The 24,355-nt window shown below is 38.0% G+C and overlaps 2 protein-coding genes across 2 annotated transcripts in view; one reads left to right on the top strand and one right to left on the bottom strand.

Annotated features, from left to right (window-relative positions):
• The window catches only part of XPOT (exportin for tRNA), a 154,353-nt gene that overhangs the window by 62,870 nt on the left and 67,128 nt on the right, over nucleotides 1-24,355 (bottom strand). The window lies entirely within an intron of this gene.
• The window catches only part of C12H12orf56 (chromosome 12 C12orf56 homolog), a 73,761-nt gene that overhangs the window by 15,727 nt on the left and 33,679 nt on the right, over nucleotides 1-24,355 (top strand). Inside the window, 3 exon segments of the mRNA XM_067010623.1 lie at nucleotides 6,743-6,754; nucleotides 7,357-7,753; nucleotides 11,832-11,905. Of these exon segments, the coding sequence (XP_066866724.1) occupies nucleotides 6,743-6,754; nucleotides 7,357-7,753; nucleotides 11,832-11,905 (483 nt within the window).

Raw genomic sequence — 24,355 nt, 5'->3', positions numbered from 1 at the left:
CAAAGAAAACGTGAACACCTACTTGGAGAGTATTCACCCCCAAGACCTGTGGTGTACCATGCTGTGCAATGGGTTACTGGGGAGGGGCCTTTTCCCACTGTACTTACTCTCATACCTTCTGTCACTGAACAATGACATACAATGGTCTTTTAAACTAAATTTGATTAACTTTTTTTGTCACCAAAAGAAAAAAAATTGGTTTAGGAAGCCTGGCTTGTACCATATAGGCTTAGAGGATCATGATTTGTTCTAAATCCATGTAATAACAAGCTATGTTTTAAGGGGTTGATACACTTCCATTGTTACCCTGAGCGCCATAAATTACTAGCTTCTGGGAGGAGGGTCTCTGCCTTCTTGTCTCAGGGCACTAAGTGAAGTTCCTAACGTTGCCCTTGTAACTGGAAGTACTGAGGGAGAGGCACTGCCAGTGGATAGCCATCCACATGCTCTGAGATTCAACATTCATTTCACATTTGGCATATAATGCCCCAATTTTTCTAGACCACTCTGATAGCCTCATTGTTTTCTTCCAGTTTAGAAAAATAAAAGAGATTTCTAAGTAATGTATGCAGTAGCTGTTTTAGGTTATTGTGGAGGTCAGAACTCTGTTAAAAGTGGCAGAAGTCCAACGTAGGTTAAAAGGGGAATTTATTGGAATTACAGGGCAATATTGGAATTAGAGGGCAACTCATGTTATTTAACATTCATTCAGCAGATATGTATAGATACAGACATAAATATAGATACAAATGTAGATCCATCTATTTTACCTGTTAAATCTGGCATATTCTATTTGCTGGGCTCTTCAATTTTAGATGTACAATGGTGAGCAAAATCAGCAAAAGTTAGAAACCACAACCTAGGAAAGTAGGAATGCTAAGAATGAAGTTGGACTTAGGCATAGCTGGAACTTGGGACTTGAGTGCCATAGAACTTTGTCTCTGTCTCCTCTGATGTTTGTGGATCAGCTTCATTTTCTCTCACTGAATATCATGTCTTCTGTGGACAGCAAAGTCACCAACTGTCTTAAATTCACTTTTTACTTCTCCCACCACCACACAAAGGCTAACTCACACACTTTCTTGCACCACATTAAAAAATCCTGGGAAGGTCTCTGATGCCTAACTTGAATAAACGATTGACTGCTAAAAAATATCCACCATAGCCAAGAGGTTTAAAAACATGGCAGCTTCTGTGTGCTCCATGTGTGAAGAGGAGGAGTGATTTCTAAATAAAGTGGGGGTGGTGGAGTTAGGTCTGCTATCCCATAGTTTTCTAGTACTGTCATTTTCATAATTAAACATCTGAGTCAAAAGTGTAAACAAAAGGCAGGCTACGAGAAACACTAATTCGAGGGCTAAAGAATGTTATCATGTACAGAGCTTTGTGACGCCTCTGAGGTGTAAAGTTTTAGGCCTAATTATGAGAAGCTGCAGGTCATAAGAAGGATGAAGTTATCTTGGGACATCACACTTAAATAAATATGATTACTTTTCAAGGTAATAGTAAACAACAGGCCTTTTAACACCTGAGGGATAGAAAACAGACTGGTGATGATCTCTGATAATGAGATTCAGTACTTTGGTTTCTCTGTCTTTAGTATAGCTCTTCATTAGTGGATAGTTCCATGTAGTCATGCATTTTACAGGAGAAAACCCAAGCAGATATCTAACCAAAATGTTCTCTAAGGAAAAGTTTATTGTGACCTACTTAAGAATCCCCTAAAGCTGGGGGGAAAAAGACTGCCTATTGCTTGCATGTATTAAAAAAAACCATACAGATCAATAGAACATTTTTACAGTGCTAGCATAGAGTAAGATTTATGTAAATTTAATTGCATTCACCTTGAATAATCCAAAGGAAAAGAGTGAAAATGCTTAGCCCTCAGTCCAGATCTGCTAAGCTCATACCCACCAGGGTGGATTTCAATCTGAGTTTACATCTATTTATACCCTCTACTGATATTTAGCTAATGAAAACTTAAAAGCAGATTTTCTAACCATAGTGCATGGCAAGTAGTGGATGAACTTTTGGAGAAACCAATCTGTTTAATAAACAGAATTAGAGCTGACCACCTTGGCATCCTTATGAAATGAGAATGTATTGTATTTAATTGTATATCATTAGCAAAATAGAAGGGAAAAAAAACAACCAAGAAGGTGAACCTTATATTTTTCTCTAAGAAGAAGCATTTCTTGGCAGAAAGTAGAAAAAGGGAGCTATTTTATTCTTCTCTGCATAGTAGATAAAAACATAAAGACTCTGTAGCCACACAGGCTGACTTCAAATCTGGACTCTACCTTGGACTATTTAACCTTCCCAGGCTTCACTCCTTATGGGTAGGATGGGGCTCACAATGGTACATATCCCACAGGGATGATATGTAAAGGGCTAAGTCATGTACAGTTGACCCTTGAACAACACAGGTTTGGACTTTGAGGGTCCACTTACATGCAGATTTTCTTCAATAGATACATACTCAGTCCTACACAATCCTTGGATATGGAAACTTGGATACAGAGGGGTGAACTGTAAAGTGTTATATGCTGATTTTCAACTGTACAGAGGATCACTACTCCTAATCCCACATTGTTCAAGGGTCAACTGTGCATGTAAAGTGCTTAAACTGTGTGTGGCACTTAGTGAGTCCCTATTAAACTTAGCTCTTTTGTTTTTGCAAAGTCAGTCACTGAGCAATAATCTATTTAGCATCTTCAGAATCCTTGATCAAGCCTTGAAACAGAATAACTTTCATCTTTTCTCTTTTCACTAATAAATACTACAGTATGTAAAAAATAAAAATGCTATTGTGCAATAATTTGGCATGAGGCACCATCTATATTAATTTCCTAAGGAGTTCTTATGCAGTAGGTTGCTGTACTTCTATTAGAGGACCAAGTCCTGTGTTTATGTAAATATACTATGTGTGTAAGTATATGAATTCAGAATGTTTAGAAACTCAAGAGAAGGATTCAAGGCCTCCTATAGCTGTTCTTATAATAAGCCCTTATTTCTTGATATTTCTCAAAATTGACACTGCAATTATTAAACAGATATATTTGCTTGCACAGTTAGATCATAGTTTATAATTATTAACAAATATTCATTGATCAGTTACAGATTTATAAAAATACAAAAAATATTGAGGGTTGGGGTAGAATCAATATTCATTTTTCTCCCCCTTACTCTTCCATCCTGTTTGAAAAATTTCCTGGGACATATACTCAGGAGCAGAATTGCTTTGTACATTCTACTAATGTACATTCTACTAATCTGCTTATTGGTTTTAGAGATTAAAAATACCGCATCCCATATTGTCAACTACCTACTAGCTTATTCTATGTGGTGTCTTCTACTGAGTAGAATTTTAATTTTGATGTAATAAAATTAATTAAGTTTTAAATTCTGGTCGAGGTGGAGTAAGCACACTTTGCCCTACCTCTCCCTCTGAATGGAAGTAAAAATCCTGAACAGAATGCACACAGCAGTTGATTGCCTGATTAAAAAAAAAACAAACATTCTACATAGAATTTAAATAAGACCCAGAGTCAACAACAGCTATAAACTAAAATCTGTTTTAGCTGAGTCACATGTATTTGATGTATAATGCCATTCAGTTCTAAATATCTCTTTATTTCCTTTATCACTTACAGCAGTTTGATTATATGTTTGGTGTGGAATTCTTTGAGTTTATCTTATTTGGGATCCACTCAGTTTCTTGAATCTATAAGTTTATGTCTTTTGACTAATTTGGAGAGTTTTCAACCATTATTCCTTCAAATATTTTTTCTGTACCACTCTTTTTCCTCTCCTTCTGGGACTCTGAAGACATGAATATGAGGTCTTTTTCATATTGTCACACAGTCCCTTGAGAATGTGTTCATTTTTTTCTTCAATCTCTATTCTCTCTGGATTGTTCAAACTGGATAATTTCTATTCCTCTATCTTCAAAATTCAATGACTCTTTTCTCTGTCATCTCTACTCTGCTCATTGAGTCCATTCAGAGAATTAAAAAATTTTTAGTTATTGTAGTGTATTTTTTCCTCCTAAAATTTCCATTTGGTTCCTTTTTATATTTGCTATTTCTCTGCTGAGACTTTGTATCTTTCCATTTGTTTCAAAGGGGTTCACTCTCATTTATTGGAGCATGGTTATGATGGTTACCTTAAAGCTTTTGTCTGATAATTCCAACATCTTTGTGATCTCAAGATTGATATCTGTTAATTTTCTTTTTCCCCATAAGGTATTGAGATTTTCCTGGCTTTTCAAATGTCAAGTAATTTTGGATTGCGTCTGGGACATTTTGAATATTATGTGACTCTGGGTCACATGAAGAGTTTGGTACTGGTCTCTGCCAGCCTCTTGATTACACTTAAATATCTGAGGATTATTTTCTAGCTTTGAATTATTTTACAGAGAATTGCTTATATTTCACCAATTCTGCTTTAGTACAGTCTTCATGGGGAATTTTTTATTCAGGAGACCTCAAATTCTACATCCTGAGATCTAGGTCTATATGATTTTATTTTTATGGAAGAATCATCGTTCCTTATTGTTCTGCTTGTTTCTTATATTTTAGCACATTAATCTGACAATTTCGGTCTGATAGGTGTTTTGCTTTCCATGAAAACTAAACTCCCTGTTTTCATATTTACTTAACTTCTTTTTCATCCTTTTTAAGAGTTTTAAAAATCAATGATTTTTTTCTATTCCATTTTAAAACTCTTAAAAAGGGTGAGAAAGAAGTTAAGTAAATTTTATTTACTATTTTTCTTCATTTCTTGATAGAGTCAATATGCTAGTATATATGTACTTTGCATTCTTAGCTGACTTTGCATCTAACAGATTTTTCTGAAGCTGTTTAATGTTGCCTGCTGCTTTTTGGACTCTGGCTTTTAACCTGACAGTTTCAGCCTCAAGGAGTTTATCTGTGTTTGATGCAGAGGGAGAAAGGAGAAAAATGATTTGTGCATACTTTTGATTCTGGAGTTCTCTTTCCCAGTTCTCCCATTGCTTTCTCCTTTGCGGTGGCTCTCCCTAGAGATAATAGCTCACAGCTATTTTTCTAATGAGCTAACATAATCAGCTCATTAGAAAAACACTTGACTTTTAGCAACTTAGTTGTGTAAATATGAAGTTGACACATGTTGAAACTCAAGGTTCTAGAACTCTTGCTTAGTAATGAACTACTCTTTAATCAGACTACTAAAAGTGGGTATTATTGAATTTCATGTGAAAAATACAGTTTAACTTTATGAGTTGGCTTGCTTCACTGGTGAAGCTATTGTCCATGACATTTTAATTTATGCTGTCAAAAAAGGTAATCCTTTTTAGAAACGCTTTTAGCTCTTTAAAATAATAAATTTTTCATACAACTGGGTAAATAACAGTCACTTCAAGTGTGCTTTTCATTTTTTTCCTTTTTTTGCGGTACGTGGGCCTCTCACTGTTGTGGCCTCTCCCGTTGCAGAGCACAGGCTCCGGACGTGCAGGCTCAGCGGCCATGGCTCACGGGCCTAGCCACTCCGCGGCATGTGGGATCTTCCCGGACCGGGGCACGAACCCGTGTCCCCTGCATCAGCAGGCGGATTCTCAACCACTGCGCCACCAGGGAAGCCCCAAATGTGCCTTTCTGTAACTACCTGAAATCATTTTGCTGACCTTTCACATGAAACATACGTTGTGCCTAAAATGAACATTTTAACATAGTTTCATAACACTACCTAACATAATTTGTGCACTGGTTATTTAACTCTTAATTTCCATAGAGAAAATTTTAGAAAATATCATCTACAAGAATAAAGAAAAGCTATCACTTTCAAGAGGATTGGAGTACATATAATCCATTTCTGGGCTACACATATTCATTGACCTGAAAATCCTATATGAGCATCTTATATTCTTAGATACTTTGATATCACTGTTACATAATACTAGAATCCTATGAAGAAATAGGGCAAGGTAAGATAATCAGTAAGTGGCATTCAGAGATTATGGGTCATATACATTAATTTGTTTAGTTGTGTGTTTAAAATCTGGCCATGTCATGTGCCACTCCCCAGGGCAAGAAGAGTGCAGGAAAGAGGGGGTGCTCGTACACTCTCTTTCCTGATCATGCTCTGGGACCACAATGCCAGTGTGCACATCCTTAAGCCTGAGGGTTTGGCAAGGATGGCTGTTTAAGGGGGATGGAACTTGGATAAGTGAACTGAGGTGAGCACTTGTGTATGCATGTGTGTGTGCATGCATGTACACGTATGTAAGGTCAGTGGAAGAGGGGGCTGAGGGCTGGAACTCAGCACAGTTCATAGTGTTGTACAGATGATGAATGACTTTTATATCTGTTTAAAGTTACACACTAATAAAAACAAAGAGGTTTTCCACTTTCATGGAGGTTCCAGCTTCATAAGGAAGATAAGATAACTTAATGTAAAATGATAAACCAGCAATTCAAGGCAATATAGGATAATATTAATACCTAGCACCTACTGAGTGTTTCCAGTGTTAAAAAACACTGCATGTATTTTCTTACTTAATCCTCACACAGACTCAGTGAGATTGGTTCTATTATTGTTCCTATTTTAAAATCAGGAACTTGAGGCTTAGGTCAATCAAAGTCACATAACCACTGAGTGGCAGAGCCTGGATTAGAACTTAGATCTCATACTCTGCAACGTCTTAGCCTCCACCATTTGCTTCCTTGTGTTGCAGAGAAAAGAAACGAGTCATGGTGAGCTGGAGAGAACAGAGAACGTAAAAGATGGGACCCAGGATTGGTTCTGAAAAAAGTGCTGATGCTATTGGGATGATATTGGAAAAATCAGAGAGTGTTAGCAAAATATGAATCAAAGAAAACACCATTAAAAAAAATCTCTCTCTGCCCCCCAAAATTAAAAAATAAATAAATAAAAGAAAATTTTAAAAAATCTCGTCATCTCTGCATATGAATAGTTCTTTTTTCTTTATAGGATCCATTAGAGATGCAAGATGAAAGAACAATCAAGTTTCAAAACTAGAATGAAAAGTCCTTTCACTGGGAATGTTGGGCTCTGTGAAGGACAGGCATATGCTTTAGATATAAAGAATACTTCTTTAAATGACATAGCATAGAGTTTTATTTCTGAAAGCAGGAGTGTATACTGAAGAATTGTGCCATACCTCCTCTAGGTCAATGGTCAACAGCAGGTGAGAGTAAATCACTCCTTTCTCTTACAAGTATTTCTTTTATGTGAAGACTTTTACTTTCAGACTCTTAAACTGCTGCAATGGGGCCATTGGGTTCTCTTTGTTCCTTACTGTTAAATTCTGAATATTATGTTTAACTCTAAATTCTACCTGACAGGTACCACCAAGAGCAGCACACCACCATCCAAGGACTCAACTCTTGGCCCTCCTTCAGACTTCAAGAAGCTGTCCCTTCATGGCCAAAGTGCCTGTCGACCCTTACCTACCCCCTCCAGGAGGAGCTGTCAGCCCACATCAGCCACTAGCAAGGCTGTCGGTGTGCCATTTTGCACCACAAACACAAAAGAACCCCAGGGACTTTTAGATCACAAAGACTCTCTAAGTGAAATCCCTTTCAAGTGCAATGGGAACGGAAATGAGTTTTACTTAGGAAATTCCTCTCTGGCCTCCCCTTTACAGAGTAACCCAAACCTAGAGAAAAAGGAGTCAAAACTTCATTTGTACATTATTTCCACAACTTCATCAATATTCCTGTACTTTAAAAGTTCATGGAACAATTATGTTATAGTAAGTGTCCTCCTAAGTTAACCTTGACTTGAGTATTGTTTTTTAGGGTAGGCTTCCCTGCTGTTCCTCCCCATTTTGGAAGTTTAACCTTGGAATTTAGTAATATTGTGCAAGACATAATGCACTGGACAATTAAGGATATGATTTTACCAGGCTATTGCAATAGGGAAAATGCTCATTAATGAGGCAAGTCTTCAAGAAAAGGAGATGGACCTGAGGTTTTATAGAGGCAGGTAATAAACAAGGGAGTCAGCAGTGAGTCTCATGGGAATCAATGAGGAAGGTTGGAGACAGGGCTTATCTTCGAATATTTGTGAGCAAGGTGGTCTTTTGCAGTTAGCCTGGGTGATTTCTCAACCATTCTGCTTTCAGAGACCAGGGAGCTCAGATAAAGTTCAACAGTATCAGTATGTTTCTGTATTTCTTAGCTGTGCTATTGAAAGTAGGTTAGTGGGAGTTATTGACTTTTAAAAAAAATGCACAACATGAGATTTGTGAGTTAAGTTTTATTTGGGCAAAATGATGACTATAGCCCAGGAGACAGCATCTCAAATAGCTCTGAGAAACTGCTCCAAACAGGTAGGGGGGAAGGTCAGTATATATGTGATTTTGGTGAAAGGGGAGTACATGCAATCAAGCACATATTTTTTGCAGAAGGTTCCTGCTAGTCTTGTGAAGGTTACTGCTAGTCACGAGGAACAGACGTCATGAAGGATTTTAGTAGTGCTTTTCTACATATGAGGAGACACAAGAACTGGGCTCATAAAATTGGCTCCTGAAAATGTCTATCTGAAGACCTGTTCTGCCAGTTTTTCCCAGAGCACAGCGTGCCTCATTTCTGCTCTCCACCCTGAACTCCTTTCAGGGGTTGTTGAAAAGTCAGCAGCTGCAGCAGCACATGATTTAATCCTTGTAGAGGCAGATGGCAAGTGCCAGTGGCAAGTGCCAATTTGTCGTTGACAGACTCATTGTCATAAGATCAGATAATTTTATAGAGATCACCTGGTCTATGTCCCTTATTTTATAAATGAGGAGACTGAAGCACAAAAATTCTAAGTGACTTACTCAACATTATATAATATGTGTAGGGACAGAGTCAGAACTCCCATTTAGGGATCTTCTTATAACACCAGTTTTAAATAAGTTTTAAACACCAGTTTTAAAATAAGTAATTTATTAAAAGTATAGTATGACTCTGTTTACTTATCTTCAGTGATACATAATTTTTATTATTGATCTTCCAACATAATAATATTAAGAAGTATGAAAGACTCTTTTCACTCAGAAGAAGCTAGGAAGGAGGGGTTTTATGAGTGGCCAAAAATTGTGAAAGATTGCAAGACAACTCTCAATTTTTTCTCACAGCACAGTTCAGAATGTTATTGTTTAAATTAAATGTTAAATGTTTAAAATTCCTCCCTAAAATTTTAAACTGCTTTCTCCAAATTAAGAATGTAAGTGAATCATAAATAGAGGGAAAACCCTGATCTATTAAAACAAGGCTTCATGTGTTCTAATAGAAAAACTACAATTTAATTGCCTTCTAAAAATCTACCTAAATATTTCAAAATAACTGTTTAACTAACTCCCAGGTTTTTTTTTTTTTTTTTTTTTTTTTTTTGTGGTACGCAGGCCTCTCACTGTCGTGGCCTCTCCCGTTGCGGAGCACAGGCTCTGGACGCGCAGGCTCAGCAGCCATGGCTCACGGGCCCAGCCGCTCCGCGGCATGTGGGCTCTTCCCGGACCAGGGCACGAACCCGTGTCCCCTGCATCGGCAGGCAGACTCTCAACCACTGCGCCACCAGGGAAGCCCTAACTCCCAGTTTTAAGTACTACTTTTAAATTCTTCAGCAAAGGCATGGTTGGGGAAAGTCAGATAGGCCAACTCATAGCCCTTCTGATACTATAAGCAATAACAAACAACTAACATGTAGTGTTATTATTGGTAGGAACTGTTCTGATGCTTTCTGTATATTAGCTCATTTAATCTGTACAACAGTCCTACGAGGTAGGACTGTTATTCTCATCTCACAGATGAGGAAATTGAGGCACAGGGAAATTAAATGATATATTCAAGGTTGTACAACAAATATAGAGCTGGGATTTGAACCCAGACAGTATGATTTTTTTCTATGACCACTGAAATAATGTGGATGGAGGGGGGTTATCTTTATGAGTTGTCAGATATTATCATTGAAAACAATGTTCTGGGAATTCCCTGGCGGTCCAGCAGTTAAGACTTCGTGCTTTCACTGCAGGGGGTGTGGGTTCTATCCCTGGTAGGGGAACTAAGATACCGCATGCCTCGCGGTGCAGCCAAAAAAAAAAACAATGTTCTATCCCTTGAAGGATGAAAAATGAGTAAGCAAATATTTCATATATAAATGATGAATCTATCAGGTTATCATTCATTCAAGTGAGAATAAGATATTAAAATATAAACATTTTAAAAGTTGTGACTTTTTTGTGACATTGTTGAAGTTTTTCATTAGGTTAGTCACCTCTGGTTAGTCTTGGCTATCTTCATAAGTTTTAGGAAATGGACAAAAATAATCTAAATCTGTCAGAATTATCTTGGGTAATTGCTCTCTTGTGCCTTGAGATTTCTTTCATGTTGAGGTATGGAGAAATGCTCCTGGGAAAAGGAATTAGACATCTTAACTCTCTGTATACTTTCAGGTAAAATTAACCTAAACCATTCAGTTAGAAATTAGCACTCATTCTGATTTTAAAGGTTTCCAAAGAGTTGTCCTTGTCAGTAACCCATTTTATCTGTAACTTTCACCAAAAGTAATTACATCTGCCTTGTTTAGCATCTCAAATTCTACAAAGACAAAATATGGCAATTCTTTGCCCTTCATACATTGTGGAATAACTGCTAGAAAGCTAAATCACGAATATCCTCAAATTAAAATTCTAGATTTAAGGCAAGCATAAAGGTTTGGAGAGAAAAAAAAAGGCAGCTTTTTTTTTTTTTTTTTTTAAACATAGAGCAATGACAAAAATAGTAAGAAAAAGTACATAATTCCCCCCTACACACCCACCCACCACCCTACTCTTATTAAGGAATAAGACAGGAGTTGTTTGGAGTTTTAAGTCAGCAACATTTCAGAAATTCCTTCTGATTTGTCTGTTAAGTCTCAACATAAATTAAAAAAATATTTAGAGAACTTGCTGAACACTACATGCTAATTTGTTTCAAGACCCAGTATGAGTAGGAAGTGGCAGCACTAAAGATTTAAGTAAGGGAAAAAAGATTTAAGGAAAAAATAACCCCATTAATGGGGAAATAGTTAACAAAATTATTGTATATCTTGGCTATGTAATACTGGGTAATCATTATTAAAAAGACTGAAGTAAATCTATATACATAGACATGAAAAACTGTCCACCATATATTAAGTGAAAAAAAATCCAGATTAATATGTGATATGATGTAGCTAGTATTAAATACATATTATAAAAATATATCATCTAATGTAAATATTATAAATGTATATGTTATAATTAACATGTTTTTATATGCCTGAAAGAATATAAACCAAACCAACAATAGTAAGGTGTTTTGAATATTGAGACAGAAAGGGTAGGGAGAGATAGGGAACTTTTATCATTTACTTTTCATTTCTGTACTGTTTGATTTTGATAGATTATTCTATTTTATAATGAACAAATGCTATGTTTAAAACTTTAAAAAAGCTATATAAGGATAAAAATTCCCTGTAGTATTATCAAATACTGGAATGAGTTACAAACCATGTACTGTAGAAGGGATTAAAGAATAGATATATGACATTGACTAAAAGTAGTGGGAATTGATTTTTTTTTTTTTTTTCTTTTTTTTGGTACGCGGGCCTCTCACTGTTGTGGCCTCTCCCGTTGCGGAGCACAGGGTCCGTGACCATGGTTCATGGGCCCAGCCGCTCCGCGGCATGTGGGATCCTCCCGGACCGGGGCACAAACCCGTGTCCCCTGCATCAGCAGGCAGACTCTCAACCACTGCGCCACCAGAGAAGCCCGGGAATTGATTTTTAGTAAGCAAAAATTCTAACAATTCCCACTTTTTTTCCTCTTTCAGAAAGCTACTCTTTTACAAGATCCCCTATATGTTAGTGAGCTCAGTCCTGCCACTGGAAGTCAAAAGCCATATAGGTAAGGAGTGATGACAGGACAGAGTTGCACAGGGGGGTGTTCGCCCTCTTTGCCTCTTCTAACTCTATGTGATGCTGACCATCACATTTATATCTACATCTCCTCTCGCACTGAATTGCAAAGACAATTACCCACTGGATATCACTTCTTGTGTGTTTCACAGGAGCCGTAATGTCAGCATATTCAAAACAGAACTCAGCCTCTTCCTTCTGTGACCTGACCTTCCATCTGTGTTTCCTAAACAGGGCATGATGTCATTATCTCTAGACGGCCTAAGCCAGAGTCCTGGATCTCGAGATCCCCCTCCCCTAACCCAGTCATCACCACATGATTTACTGTACTTATTGAATGTATCTGGATAACACCCACTTCTTTCTACTGCCACATGCTCAGATCCAATTATCTGTTCTGGGCTCTGACAGTATTTTCCTGGCTGGCCTCTGCCTTCACTCTTGCCCCTCTCTAGACCATTCTTCAATACAACAGAGGAATCTTTCAGAAGCACAGATGTGATAGTGTAACTCCTCCCTTAAAGCCTTTCCATAGCTCCCCATTGCCCTTAGAAGGTCTACACTAACAGCTTTTTACAAATCTTCCTGATGTCTCTTTATTTTTCTATCGTGTCCTCTACACTCCTGCCCTAAACTCCTGATCCAAATGAACTCATAGCTCTCAAAAAGCTCCCTGTTAATCTGGGCCCTAACATGATGGCCTCTATTCTAGAACCCTACTCTCTTCTCTTCTTCCCCTTCATAGAAACTTCAACTCATCAAGTCTTAGCTCACTATCCCTTTGTCTAAAAATCATTTCTCAAGACTAAGTTAAGAGGCCCCCTCCATAACGTCCTGTGCTTACATATCTGTAGCACTGTCCACTCTGTATTATGGATTGCTTGTTTATGTGCTGCCCTATTATGCAATATGCTCCTTAAGGGCAGGGACTGTTCCTTGGTCACTGGCACATAGTAGGCTGCCGATAAGCCTTTATACAATGAATGAATGAATGAATGAATGAATGAATGAATGAATGAAATAAGATAGAGGCTGGGACCTTATATGCAAGGCAAAGGAGTTTGGATTTTATCCAGACTTCATAGTTCTATTATGTTCTTATCATAGTCAGCCTTACATTGAAGTAGGTACTTGTGATGTGACTATTACTTCCAACAGATTGTGTGCCCCTGGAAGGCAAGGAGTATGTCTTATTAACTTTCGTATTTTTCTTACTTAAAACGGTGCTTTGTACTTAGAGAGCACTCGGTCAATTGATGGTGCCAATAATTTTGATATAAAGTAAGTCATGAGTGACTTTTGAGAGGTTTACGATAGTGATGTATATTGGGGGTGATGTAAGTGAACTAAGGGAAAGTTTAATTTTAAAAGATACAATTCATTCCCCATTAAAGGGAACCAAAGTTCCTTGGAAGAATGACTGATTCTAGGTCTGGGGTAGGAAATACACAAATGAGTCTGAAACAGCTTGTGGCAGAATGCAAAGAGTAACAGGGCCCAAAATAAGGACACAGGAGCCCACATGAAGGGCCTCCTGATAGCCAAAGATGGAACAAATCAAGAATCAGAAAAAGGGGCTTCCCTGGTGGCGCAGTGTTTGAGAGTCCGCCTGCCGATGCAGGGGACAGAGGTTCGTGCCCCGGTCTGGGAAGATCCCACACGCCGCGGAGCGGCTGGGCCCGTGAGCCATGGCCGCTGAGCCTGCGCGTCCGGAGCCTGTGCTCCGCATCGGGAGAGGCCACAACAGCGAGAGGCCCGTGTACCACAAGAAAAAAAAAAAAAAAAAGAATCAGAAAAAATAATGAATGAGATGGTTAAATCATAACGAATATATAAAAATTCCAAAGTGTATAATGATGCATCATAGAGAGAAAGTCCTCCCTCCTACCCTCCCCCACCCGGTTAAGAAATGAAAATGTACTGAACTCCACTAGAAGTAAATAGGGCACTAATTCATTTTTCTGCAAATCAGAAAACAAATGGAAAGAATTAAGCATTTATCCTGCCTTTTCTGCATAAACTGTAATTAGTTCAGGGTAACCAAGTAGCCCAAGTTGATGAGAGCAAATTCCATTTTACAGAATTCCAGCTAATGAATGTGGAAGGTTTAACAGAACTAGAAAGTTACTATTTTTCAACCTCTGATGAAATAATAGATTCATGCAAAGATCCTCGGTGGATGGAACCATCAGACAGAAAGGTGAAGTGGAATTTCAAAATGGAGGGATCATATAAATAACTAAACCCACTGATCAGTCTTAGAATCACGTAAGTGGAATGCTATAATGAGGCACTTAAAAATTATAATGTGCCTCATTATTTGATGTAACATGAAACACATAGCACCACCTATGACATATCTTTGTTCAAACAATTAAACTGGAATCTGACTTAAAAGTGTGGGTGTGTCAGCCTTGAGAAAGAATGAAATTCTGATACATGTGACAACATGGATCAGGCTTGAAGAAATTATGCTAAGTTAAATAAGCCAGTAGTAAAAGGACAAATATTATATGGTTCCACTTATATGAGGCACCTAGAATAGGCAAATTCATAGAAACAGAAAGCAGAATATAGGTTACCAGGAGCCATGGAGAGAGAGGAATGGAGACTTGTTGTTTAATGGATGCAGTTTCTGTTTGGGAAGATGAAAAAGTTCTGGAAATGGATAGTAGTGATGATCGCACAACATTGTGAATGCACTTAATGCCATTGAATTGTACACCTGAAAATGGTTAAAATGGTAAATTTTAGGTTATGTATATTTTATCTCAAAATTTTAAAAGGTGTGTGTGTGTGTGTAAGGGAATAGATAAAACAAGACTGGCAAAATTTTGAAAATTACTGAAGCTAAGTGATGGGTATGTGAGGGTTTCTTGAAAGACTTTCTCCATTTTTGTGTATGTTTGAAAATTTCCATAGTAGAAGTTTTTAAAAGACCTAAGAAACATAGCAAGCAAATATAACAATTATCTTATTTAGATCTTGGTTTTAATGAACCAAATAAAAAAAGACATTTTTAAGACAAGAGAGAACATTTGAATATGGACTGGGTATTAGACAATACCATAGAATTATTGATAGGTTTGTTGGTGTGATAATGATGATTTTGCAAGGAAATGTTCCAGTTATTTCGAGATATGTTCTGAGGTATGTAGGGGTTAAATAACATAATGTTTGGGATTTCCTTTTTTTTAATTAATTAATTAATTAATTAACTAATTTGGCTGTGCCGGTCTTAGTTGCGGCACTCGGGATCTTTGTTGCAGCATGCAGGCTCTAGTTCCCCAATCAGGGATGGAACCCAGGCCCCCTGCATTGGGAATGTGGAGTCTTAACCACTGGACCACCAGGGAAGTCCTGGGATTTCTTCTTTTTTCTTTCTTTTTTTAAAATTTATTTTATTTTTGGTTGCGTTGGGTCTTCATTGCCGCGTGCAGGCTTTCTCTAGATGCGGTGAGGGGGGCTACTCTTTGTTGCGATGCACGAGCTTCTCATTGCAGTGGCTTCTCTTGTTGCGGAGCACAGGCTCTAGGTGCACAGGCTTCAGTAGTTGTGGCTCGCGGGTTCTAGAGCGCAGGCTCAGTAGTTGTGGCGCACAGGCTTAGTTACTCCACAGCATGTGGGATCTTCCCAGAGAAGGGCTCAAACCTGTGTCCCCTGCATTGGCAGGCAGATTCTTAACCACTGCACCACCAGGGAAGTCCAGTCCTGGGATTTCTTTTTTTTAAAGATGATTATACAGATAGCTTAGAATTTCTACATGTTTTCTTATGTTTATTCTAAAAAAAGGTATCAGCTTTAATTTTGGTACTATATTATGTAAAGTGATTTTAAAGCTAATTGTATAATAAAGACAGGCTCTTACTTTGTGTGGCTTGAAATTTATCCCTGAAGGCAAGGAAAGTTCTGCCACTATCTTGACTCAGGAAAAGCATATTTCTTGTAAAGTTAATTTCTGAAGGCAACATATTTAAAGTGTAGTAATTTAATGCACCATGAAGGATGCAAATATATGCACAAGATACATAGGAAATAGTCTGTGCTACAAGGCACCTTCAGTTTAAAAGAAGTAAATAGGGGGATTCCCTGGTGGTGCAGTGGTTGAGAGTCCACCTGACAATGCAGGGGATATGGATTCGTGCCCCAGTCTGGGAGGATCCCACATGGCACAGAGTGGCTGGGCCCGAGAGCCATGGCCGCTGGGCCTGCGCGTCCGGAGCCTGTGCTCTGTCTGCATCAGGAGAGGCCACAACAGTGAGAGGCCCGCCTACCGAAAAAAAGAACAAACAAAAAAAGAAGTAACTATTCTTTGGGTTTTCAAATTAGGATTTTGTCACAGTTGTGAGTTCTGTAATCTGACCATTGTGAACATATACACAGCGCTTCTGAGATAATGTATGAAAAACTGTACCAGCTGTAAAGCATTATTCAAATATAAGGTATTACTGATATTAAATGTCTGGAAAAGTGATAAAAATAGGAAAAATAGAGTTTATCATTAAATCAGTAACCCTCCTGCTACATTATTTGGGTGAATTTATGTTTTCTAGCTCATGAAAATACAGAATATCTGTTAACATTAATGTAAAATGTCCTCTTATTCCTAAGTTGAATAATGGAGTCTTCTGGCCTAGACTTTTTCTTATTTAAATTAGTCAAAGAAAGTTTGTCATCTGTGTAAAAGCAAATATTCTCTGAATGTTCAGAGAAACTGTGATTATCCATAACTTCTCTGTAGAAATATAGGCTACTGAATCTAACTTGAATTTATGAGGTATATGAGACCTCAATTTATATATTAATTGATTTTTAGTATGAAGAGATTAGTGTGTTTTTTCTTATGAAATTTGTTTTGACCTTTTTGAAAAAAATATAGTTTGATATTATAATCTTTTGGCACCTATGATATCATAGGTGCCAAAAGATAAAAACAGTTCCTTTCTACATGGATCTTAGCAAACTGCTGACTCCTAACGGAAAAAACTGGAAAATCAATTTCAAAATAATTGTGCTGATATTGTATTTTTTCTGGGCTTTTGCTTTTCTAAGCTCATTTCTTTGTGAAAACTACATTTCTGCTGTTTTTTGGAATTCTCAGATAAGAGAGGGATTTTATGGCTTTTTAAAAAACATCTTTATTGGAGTATGATTGCTCCACAATGGTGTGTTAGTTTCTGCTGTACAACAAAGTGAATCAGCTATACATATACGTATATATGTATACGTATACGTATATATCCCCATTTCTCCTCCCTCTTGCATCTCCCTCCCACCCTCCCTATCCCACCCCTCTAGGTGGTCACAAAGCACAGAGCTGATCTCCCTGTGCTATGTGGCTGCTTCCCACTAGCTATCTGTTTTACATTTGGTAGTGTATATATGTCCATGCCACTCTCTCACTTTGTCACAGCTCACCCTTCCCCCTCCCCTATGGTTATTTTTTAAATGAAATGTGGCAGTAGTTAGAAATGGATGTATAGGGAAGCAAGATCTCAAAGCTTACTCCTCTGTTATTTAGATAACATTTATTAAACACTTACTGTGTGCTAAGCACATGAAGTAACTAAAGTATCAAAAGAGCACAATGGGATAGGTGCTATCATCATCCCCATTTTACACATGAGTTAATTGAGGCACAGAAAGACTAAGAAACTTGCCCATGGTAGTTACTCAGAGGAACAGGGACATATCTAGGATATTTATCAGCCTGTCTGACACTGCCCCTATGCTCATAATCATGTTCTTCTGCCTCCATGACTGTTACCACTGAATTCTTTCATTTTTTTAACTCAAGTACAGCTGATTTACAATATTATGTTTCAGGTGTACAACATAGTGATTCACAATTTTTAATGATTATACTCCATTTATAGTTATAAAAATTGGCTATATTCCCAATATATCCTTGTAGCTTTTTTATTTTTAATATTTATTTATTTATTTATTTTGGCTGCACTGGGTCTTTGTTGTTGTTGTTGTTGTTGTTTTTGTGTGTGTGTGCTAGGCGGGCCTCTCTGTTGTGGCCTCTCCCGTTGCGGAGCACAGGCTCCGGACGTGCAGGCCCAGCGGCCATGGCTCACGGGCCCAGCCGCTCTGCGGCACGTGGGATCTTCCTTGACCGGGGCACCAACCCGTGTCCCCTGCATCGGCAGGCGGACTGCCAACCACTGCACCACCAGGGAAGCCCCTGCACTGGGTCTTAGTTGAGGCACGTGGGATCTTTTAGTTGCAGCATGCAGACTTCTTAGTCATGGCATGCAGACTCTTAATTGTGGCACGAGAACTCTTAGTTGTGGCATGCATGCGGGATCTAGTTCCCCGACCAGGGATCAAGTCCGGGACCCCTGCATTGGGAGCGTGGCGTCTTACCCACTGGACCACCAGGGAAGTCCCTATATATTTTATTTTATTTTTTATAAATTTATTGATTGATTGATTGATTTTTGGCTGCGTTGGGTCTTTGTTGCTGTGTGCGGGCTTTCTCTAGTTGTGGCGAGCGGGGGCTACTCTTCATTGCGGTGTGCGGGCTTCTCATTGAAGTGGCTTCTCTTGTTGCGGAGCATGGGCTCCAGGCGCACAGGCTTCAGTAGCTGTGGCACTTGGGCTCAGCAGTTGTGGCTTTCAGGCTCTAGAGCGCAGGCTCAGTAGTTGTGGTGCACGGGCTTAGTTGCTCCATGGCATGTGGGATCTTCCAGGCCAGTGTTTGAACCCATGTCCTCTGCATTGGCAGGTGGATTCTTAACTACTGAACCACCAGGGAAGTCCCCCTATTTATTTTATATATAGTAGTTTGTACCTCTTAATGCCCTACCTCCAGCTTGCCCCTCTCCCCTTCCCTCTCTTCACTGGTAACTACTAATTTGTTTTCTAGATCTGTGAGTCTGTTTCTTTTTAGTTATATTCACTAGTTTGTTGTGTTTTTTAGATTCCACATATATGTGATATCATACAGTATTTGCCTTTTTCTATATGACTTATTTCAATTAGTATAATGCCCTCCAAGTCCATCCATGTTGTTGCAAAAGACAAAATTTCATTCCTTTTTATGGCTGAGTAGTATTCCATTGTGTATATATACCACACCTTCTTTATCCATTCATCTGCTGATGGGTACTTAGGTTGCTTACATATGTTGGTCATTGTAAATAATGCTGCTATGAACACTGGGGTGCATATCTCTTCGAATTAGTGTTTTCATTTTTTTCACATAAGTACCCAGGAGTGAAATTGCTGGGTCATATGGTAGTTCTATTTTTAGTTTTTTGAGAAACCTCTACAATGTTTTCCATAGTGGCTGTCCCAATTTACAGTCCCACTAACAGTGAACAGAGGTTCCCTTTTTTTCCACATCCTTGCCAACATTTGTTATTTGTGGTCTTTTTGATGACTAAGACTGAATTCTTAACAATCATCTCCTCCAGTATCTCCACTAGAAAAGAGACTGTTTTTCAGGAAGTTTTAATTTTTGCATTAATAAGAGAGGTTCATTGATTGCATAGAGGAGAGCATCTTAGATTTTTTAATTTTTAAATTTCTTATTTTTTTAACATCTTTATTGGAGTATAACTGTTTTACAATTGTGTATTAGTTTCTGCTTTACAATAAAGTGAATCAGTTATACACATACATATGTTCCCATATCTCTTCCCTCTTGCATCTCCCTCCCTCCCACCCTCCCTATCCCACCCCTCTAGGTGGTCACAAAGCACAGAGCTGATCTCCCTGTGCTATGAGGCTGCTTCCCTATAGCTATCTATTTTACATTTGGTACTGTATATATGTCCATGCCACTCTCTCACTTCGTCACAGCTTACCCTTCTCCCTCCCCATATCCTCAGGTCCATGCTCTAGTAGGTCTGTGTTTTATTCCCATCCTACCACGAATCTCTTCATGACATTTTTTTTTCTTCGATACCATATATATGTGTTAGCATATGGTATTTGTTTTTCTCCTTCTGACTTACTTCACTCTGTATGACAGACTCCAGGTCTATCCAACTCATTACAAATAACTCAGTTTCATTTCTTTTCATGGCTGAGTAATATTCCACTGTATATATGTGCCACATCTTCTTTATCCATTCATCTGTTGATGGACACTTAGGTTGCTTCCATGTCCTGGCTATCGTAAATACAGCTGCAATGAACATTTTGGTACATGACTCTTTTTGAATTATGGTTTTCTCAGGGTATATGCCCAGTAGTGGGATTGCGGGGTCATATGGTAGTTCTATTTGTAGTTTTTTAAGGAACCTCCATACTGTTCTCCATAGTGGCTGTATCAGGTTACATTCCCACCAGCAGTGCAAGAGTGTTCCCTTTTCTCCACACCCTCTCCAGCATTTACTGTTTGTAGATTTTTTGATGATTGCCATTCTGACCAGTGTGAGATGATATCTCATTGTAGTTTTGATTTGCATTTCTCTAATGATTAATGATGTTGAGCATTCTTTCATGTGTTTGTTTGCAGTCTGTATATCTTCTTTGGAGAAATGTCTATTTAGTTCTTCTGCCCATTTTTGGATTGGGTTGTTTGTTTTTTTGTTATTGAGCTGCATGAGTTGCTTATAAATCTTGGATATTAATCTTTTGTCAGTTGCTTCATTTGCAAATATTATCTCCCATTCTGAGGGTTGTCTTTTGATCTTGTTTATGATATCCTTTGCTGTGCAAAAGCTTTTAAGTTTCATTAGGTCCCATTTGTTTATTTTTGTTTTTATTTCCATTTCTCTAGGAGGTGGGTCAAAAAGGATCTTGCTGTGATTTATGTCATAGAGTGTTCTGCCTATGTTTTCCTCTAAGAGTTTGATAGTGTCTGGCCTTACATGTAGGTCTTTAACCCATTTTGAGTTTATTTTTGTGTATGGTGTTAGGGAGTATTCTAATTTCATACTTTTACATGTACCTGTCCAGTTTTCCCAGCACCACTTATTGAAGAGGCTGTCTTTTCTCCATTGTATAGCCTTCCCTCCTTCATCAAAGATAAGGTGACCATATGTGTGTGGCTTTATCTCTGGGCTTTCTATCCTGTTCCATTGATCTATATTTCTGTTTTTGTGCCAGTACCATACTGTCTTGATTACTGTAGCCTTGTAGTATAGTCTGAAGTCAGGGAGCCTGATTCCTCCAGCTCCATTTTTCGTTCTCAAGATTGCTTTGGCTATTCGGGGTCTTTTGTGTTTCCATACAAATTGTAAAATTTTTTGTTCTAGTTCTGTTAAAAATGCCAGTGGTAGTTTGATAGGGATTGCATTGAATCTGTAGATTGCTTTGGGTAGTAGTCATTTTCACAATGTTGATTCTTCCAATCCAAGAATGTGGTACATTTCTCCACCTATTTGTATCATCTTTAATTTCTTTCATCATTGTCTTATAGTTTTCTGCATACAGGTCTTTTGTCTCCTTAGGTAAGTTTATTCCTAGATATTTTATTCTTTTTGTTGCAATGGTAAATGGGAGTGTTTTCTTAATTTCACACTCAGATTTTTCATCTTTAGTGTATAAGAATGCCAGAGATTTCTGTGCATTAATGTTGTATCCTGCTACTTTACCAAATTCATTGATTAGCTCTAGTAGTTTTCTGGTAGCATCCTTAGGATTCTCTATGTATAGTATCATGTCATCTGCAAACAGTGACAGCTTTACTTCTTCTTTTCCGATTTGGATTCCTTTTATTTCTTTTTCTTCTCTGATTGCTATTGCTAGAACTTCCAAAACTAGGTTGAATAAGAGTGGTGAGAGTGGGCAACCTTGTATTGTTCCTGATCTTAGTGGAAATGGTTTCAGTTTTTCACCATTGAGAACGATGCTGGCTGTGGGTTTGTCATATATTGCCTTTATTATATTGAGGAAAGTTCCCTCTATGCCTACTTTCTGCAGCATTTTTACCGTAAATGGGTGTTGAATTTTGTCAAAAGCTTTTCCTGCATCTATTGAGATGATCATATAGTTTTTCTTCTTCTGTTTGTTGATATGGTGTATCACGGTGATTGATTTGCGTATATTGAAGAATCCTTGCATTCCTGGAATTAACCCCACTTGATCATGGTGTATGATCCTTTTAATGTGCTGTTGGATTCTGTTTGCTAGTATTTTGTTGAGGATTTTTGCATCTATGTTCATCAGTGATATTGGCCTGTAGTTTTCTTTTTTTGTGATGTCTTTGTCTGGTTTTGGTATCAGGGTGATGGTGGCCTCATAGAACGAGTTTGGGAGTGTTCCTCCCTCTGCTATCTTTTGGAAGAGTTTGAGAAGGATAGGTGTTAGCTCTTCTCTAAATGTTTGATAGAATTCGCCTGTGAAGCCATCTGGTCCTGGGCTTTTGTTTGTTGGAAGATATTTAATCACAGTTTCAATTTCAGTGCTTGTGATTGGTCTGTTCACATTATCTATTCCTTTCTGGTTCAGTCTCGGCAGGTTGAGCATTTCTAAGAATTTGTCCATTTCTTCCAGGTTGTCCATTTTATTGGTATACAGTTGCTTGTAGTAATCTCTAATAATCTTTTGTATTTCTGCAGTGTCAGCTGTTACGTCTCCTTTTTCATTTCTAATTATATTGATTTTAGTCTTCTCCCTTTTTTTCTTGATGAGTCTGGCTAATGGTTTATCAATTTTATTTATTTTCTCAAAGAACCAGCTTTTAGTTTTATTGATGTTTGCTATTGTTTCCTACATTTATTTCTTACTTTTTTTTTTTTTTTGCAGTACGCGGGCCTCTCACTATTGTGGCCTGTCCCGCTGCGGAGCACAGGCTCCAGACGAGCAGGCCCAGCCTCCATGGCTCATGGGCCCCGTTGCTCCTCGGCATGTGGGATCTTCCTGGACCAGGGCACGAACCCGTGTCTCCTGCATCGGCAGGCGGACTCGCAACCACTGCGCCACCATGGAAGCCCTCCTTCATTTCTTTTTCATTTATTTCTGATCTGATCTTTATGATTTCTTTCCTTCTGCTAAATTTGGGGGTTTTTTTGTTCTTCTTTCTCTAATTGCTTTAGATGCAAAGTTAGGTTGTTTATTCGAGATGTTTCCTGTTTCTTAAGGTAGGACTGTATTGATATAAACTTCCCTCTTAGAACTGCTTTTGCTGCATCCCATAGGTTTTGGGTTGTCATGCCTCCATTGTCATTTGTTTCTAAGTATTTTTTGATTTCCTCTTTGATTTCTTCAGTGATCACTTCATTATTAAATAGTGTATTGTTTAGCCTCCATGTGTTTGTATTTTTTACAGATCTTTTCCTGTAATTAATATCTAGTCTCATAGCTTTGTGGTCGGAAAAGATACTTGATACTATTTCAATTTTCTTAAATTTACCAAGGCTAGATTTGTGACGCAAGATATGATCTATCCTGGAGAATATTCCATGAGCACTTGAGAAATTGTGTATTCTGTTGTTTTTGGATGGAATGTCCTATAAATATCAATTAAGTCCATCTTCTGTAATGTATCATTTAAAGCTTGTGTTTCCTTATTTATTTTCATTTTGGATGATCTGTTCATTCGTGAAAGTGGGGTGTTAAAGTCCCCTATAATGATTGTGTTACTGTTGATCTCCCCTTTTATGGCTGTTAGTATTTGCCTTATGTATTGAGGTGCTCCTATGTTAGGGGCATAAATATTTACAATTGTTATATCTTCTTCATGGATTGATCCCTTGATCATTATGTAGTGTCCTTCTTTGTCTCTTGTAATAGTTTTTATTTTAAAGTCATATTTTGTCTGATATGAGAATTGCTACTCCAGCTTTCTTCTGATTTCCATTTGCATGGAATATCTTTTTCCATCCCCTCACTTTCAGTCTGTATGTGTCCCTAGGTCTGAAGTGGGTCTCTTGTAGACAGCATATATATGGGTCTTGTTTTTGTATCCATTCAGCCAGTCTGTGTCTTTTGGTGGGAGCATTTAATCCATTTACATTTAAGGTAATTGTCAATATGTATGTTCCTATTACCATTTACTTGTTTCAGGTTTGTTCTTGTAGGTCTTTTCCTTCTCTTGTGTTTCTTGCCTAGAGAAGTTCCTTTAGCATTTGTTGTAAAGCTAGTTTGGTGGTGCTGAGCTCTCTCAGCTTTTGCTTGTCTGTAAAGGTTCTAATTTCTCCATCAAATCTGAATGAGATCCTTGCTGGGTAGAGTAATCTTGGCTGTAGGTTTTTCTCCTTTATCACTTTAAATATGTCCTGACACTCCCTTCTGGCTTGCAGAGTTTCTGCTGAAAGATCAGCTGTTAATCTTATGGGGATTCCCTTGTGTGTCTTTTGTTGTTTTTCCCTTGCTGCTTTTAATATGTTTTCTTTGTATTTAATTTTTGATAGTTTGATTAATATGTGTCTTGGCGTGTTTCTCCTTGGATTTATCCTGTATGGGACTCTCTGTGCTTCTTGGACTTGATTGACTATTTCCTTTCCCATATTAGGGAAGTTTTCAACTATAATCTCTT

Source organism: Kogia breviceps, chromosome 12 (assembly GCF_026419965.1).
Source record: "Kogia breviceps isolate mKogBre1 chromosome 12, mKogBre1 haplotype 1, whole genome shotgun sequence".
NCBI classification, from domain to species: Eukaryota; Metazoa; Chordata; class Mammalia; order Artiodactyla; family Physeteridae; genus Kogia; species Kogia breviceps.
The sequence above is the reverse complement of the archived record's forward strand: the minus strand, read 5'-3'. Positions and strand labels throughout refer to the sequence as shown.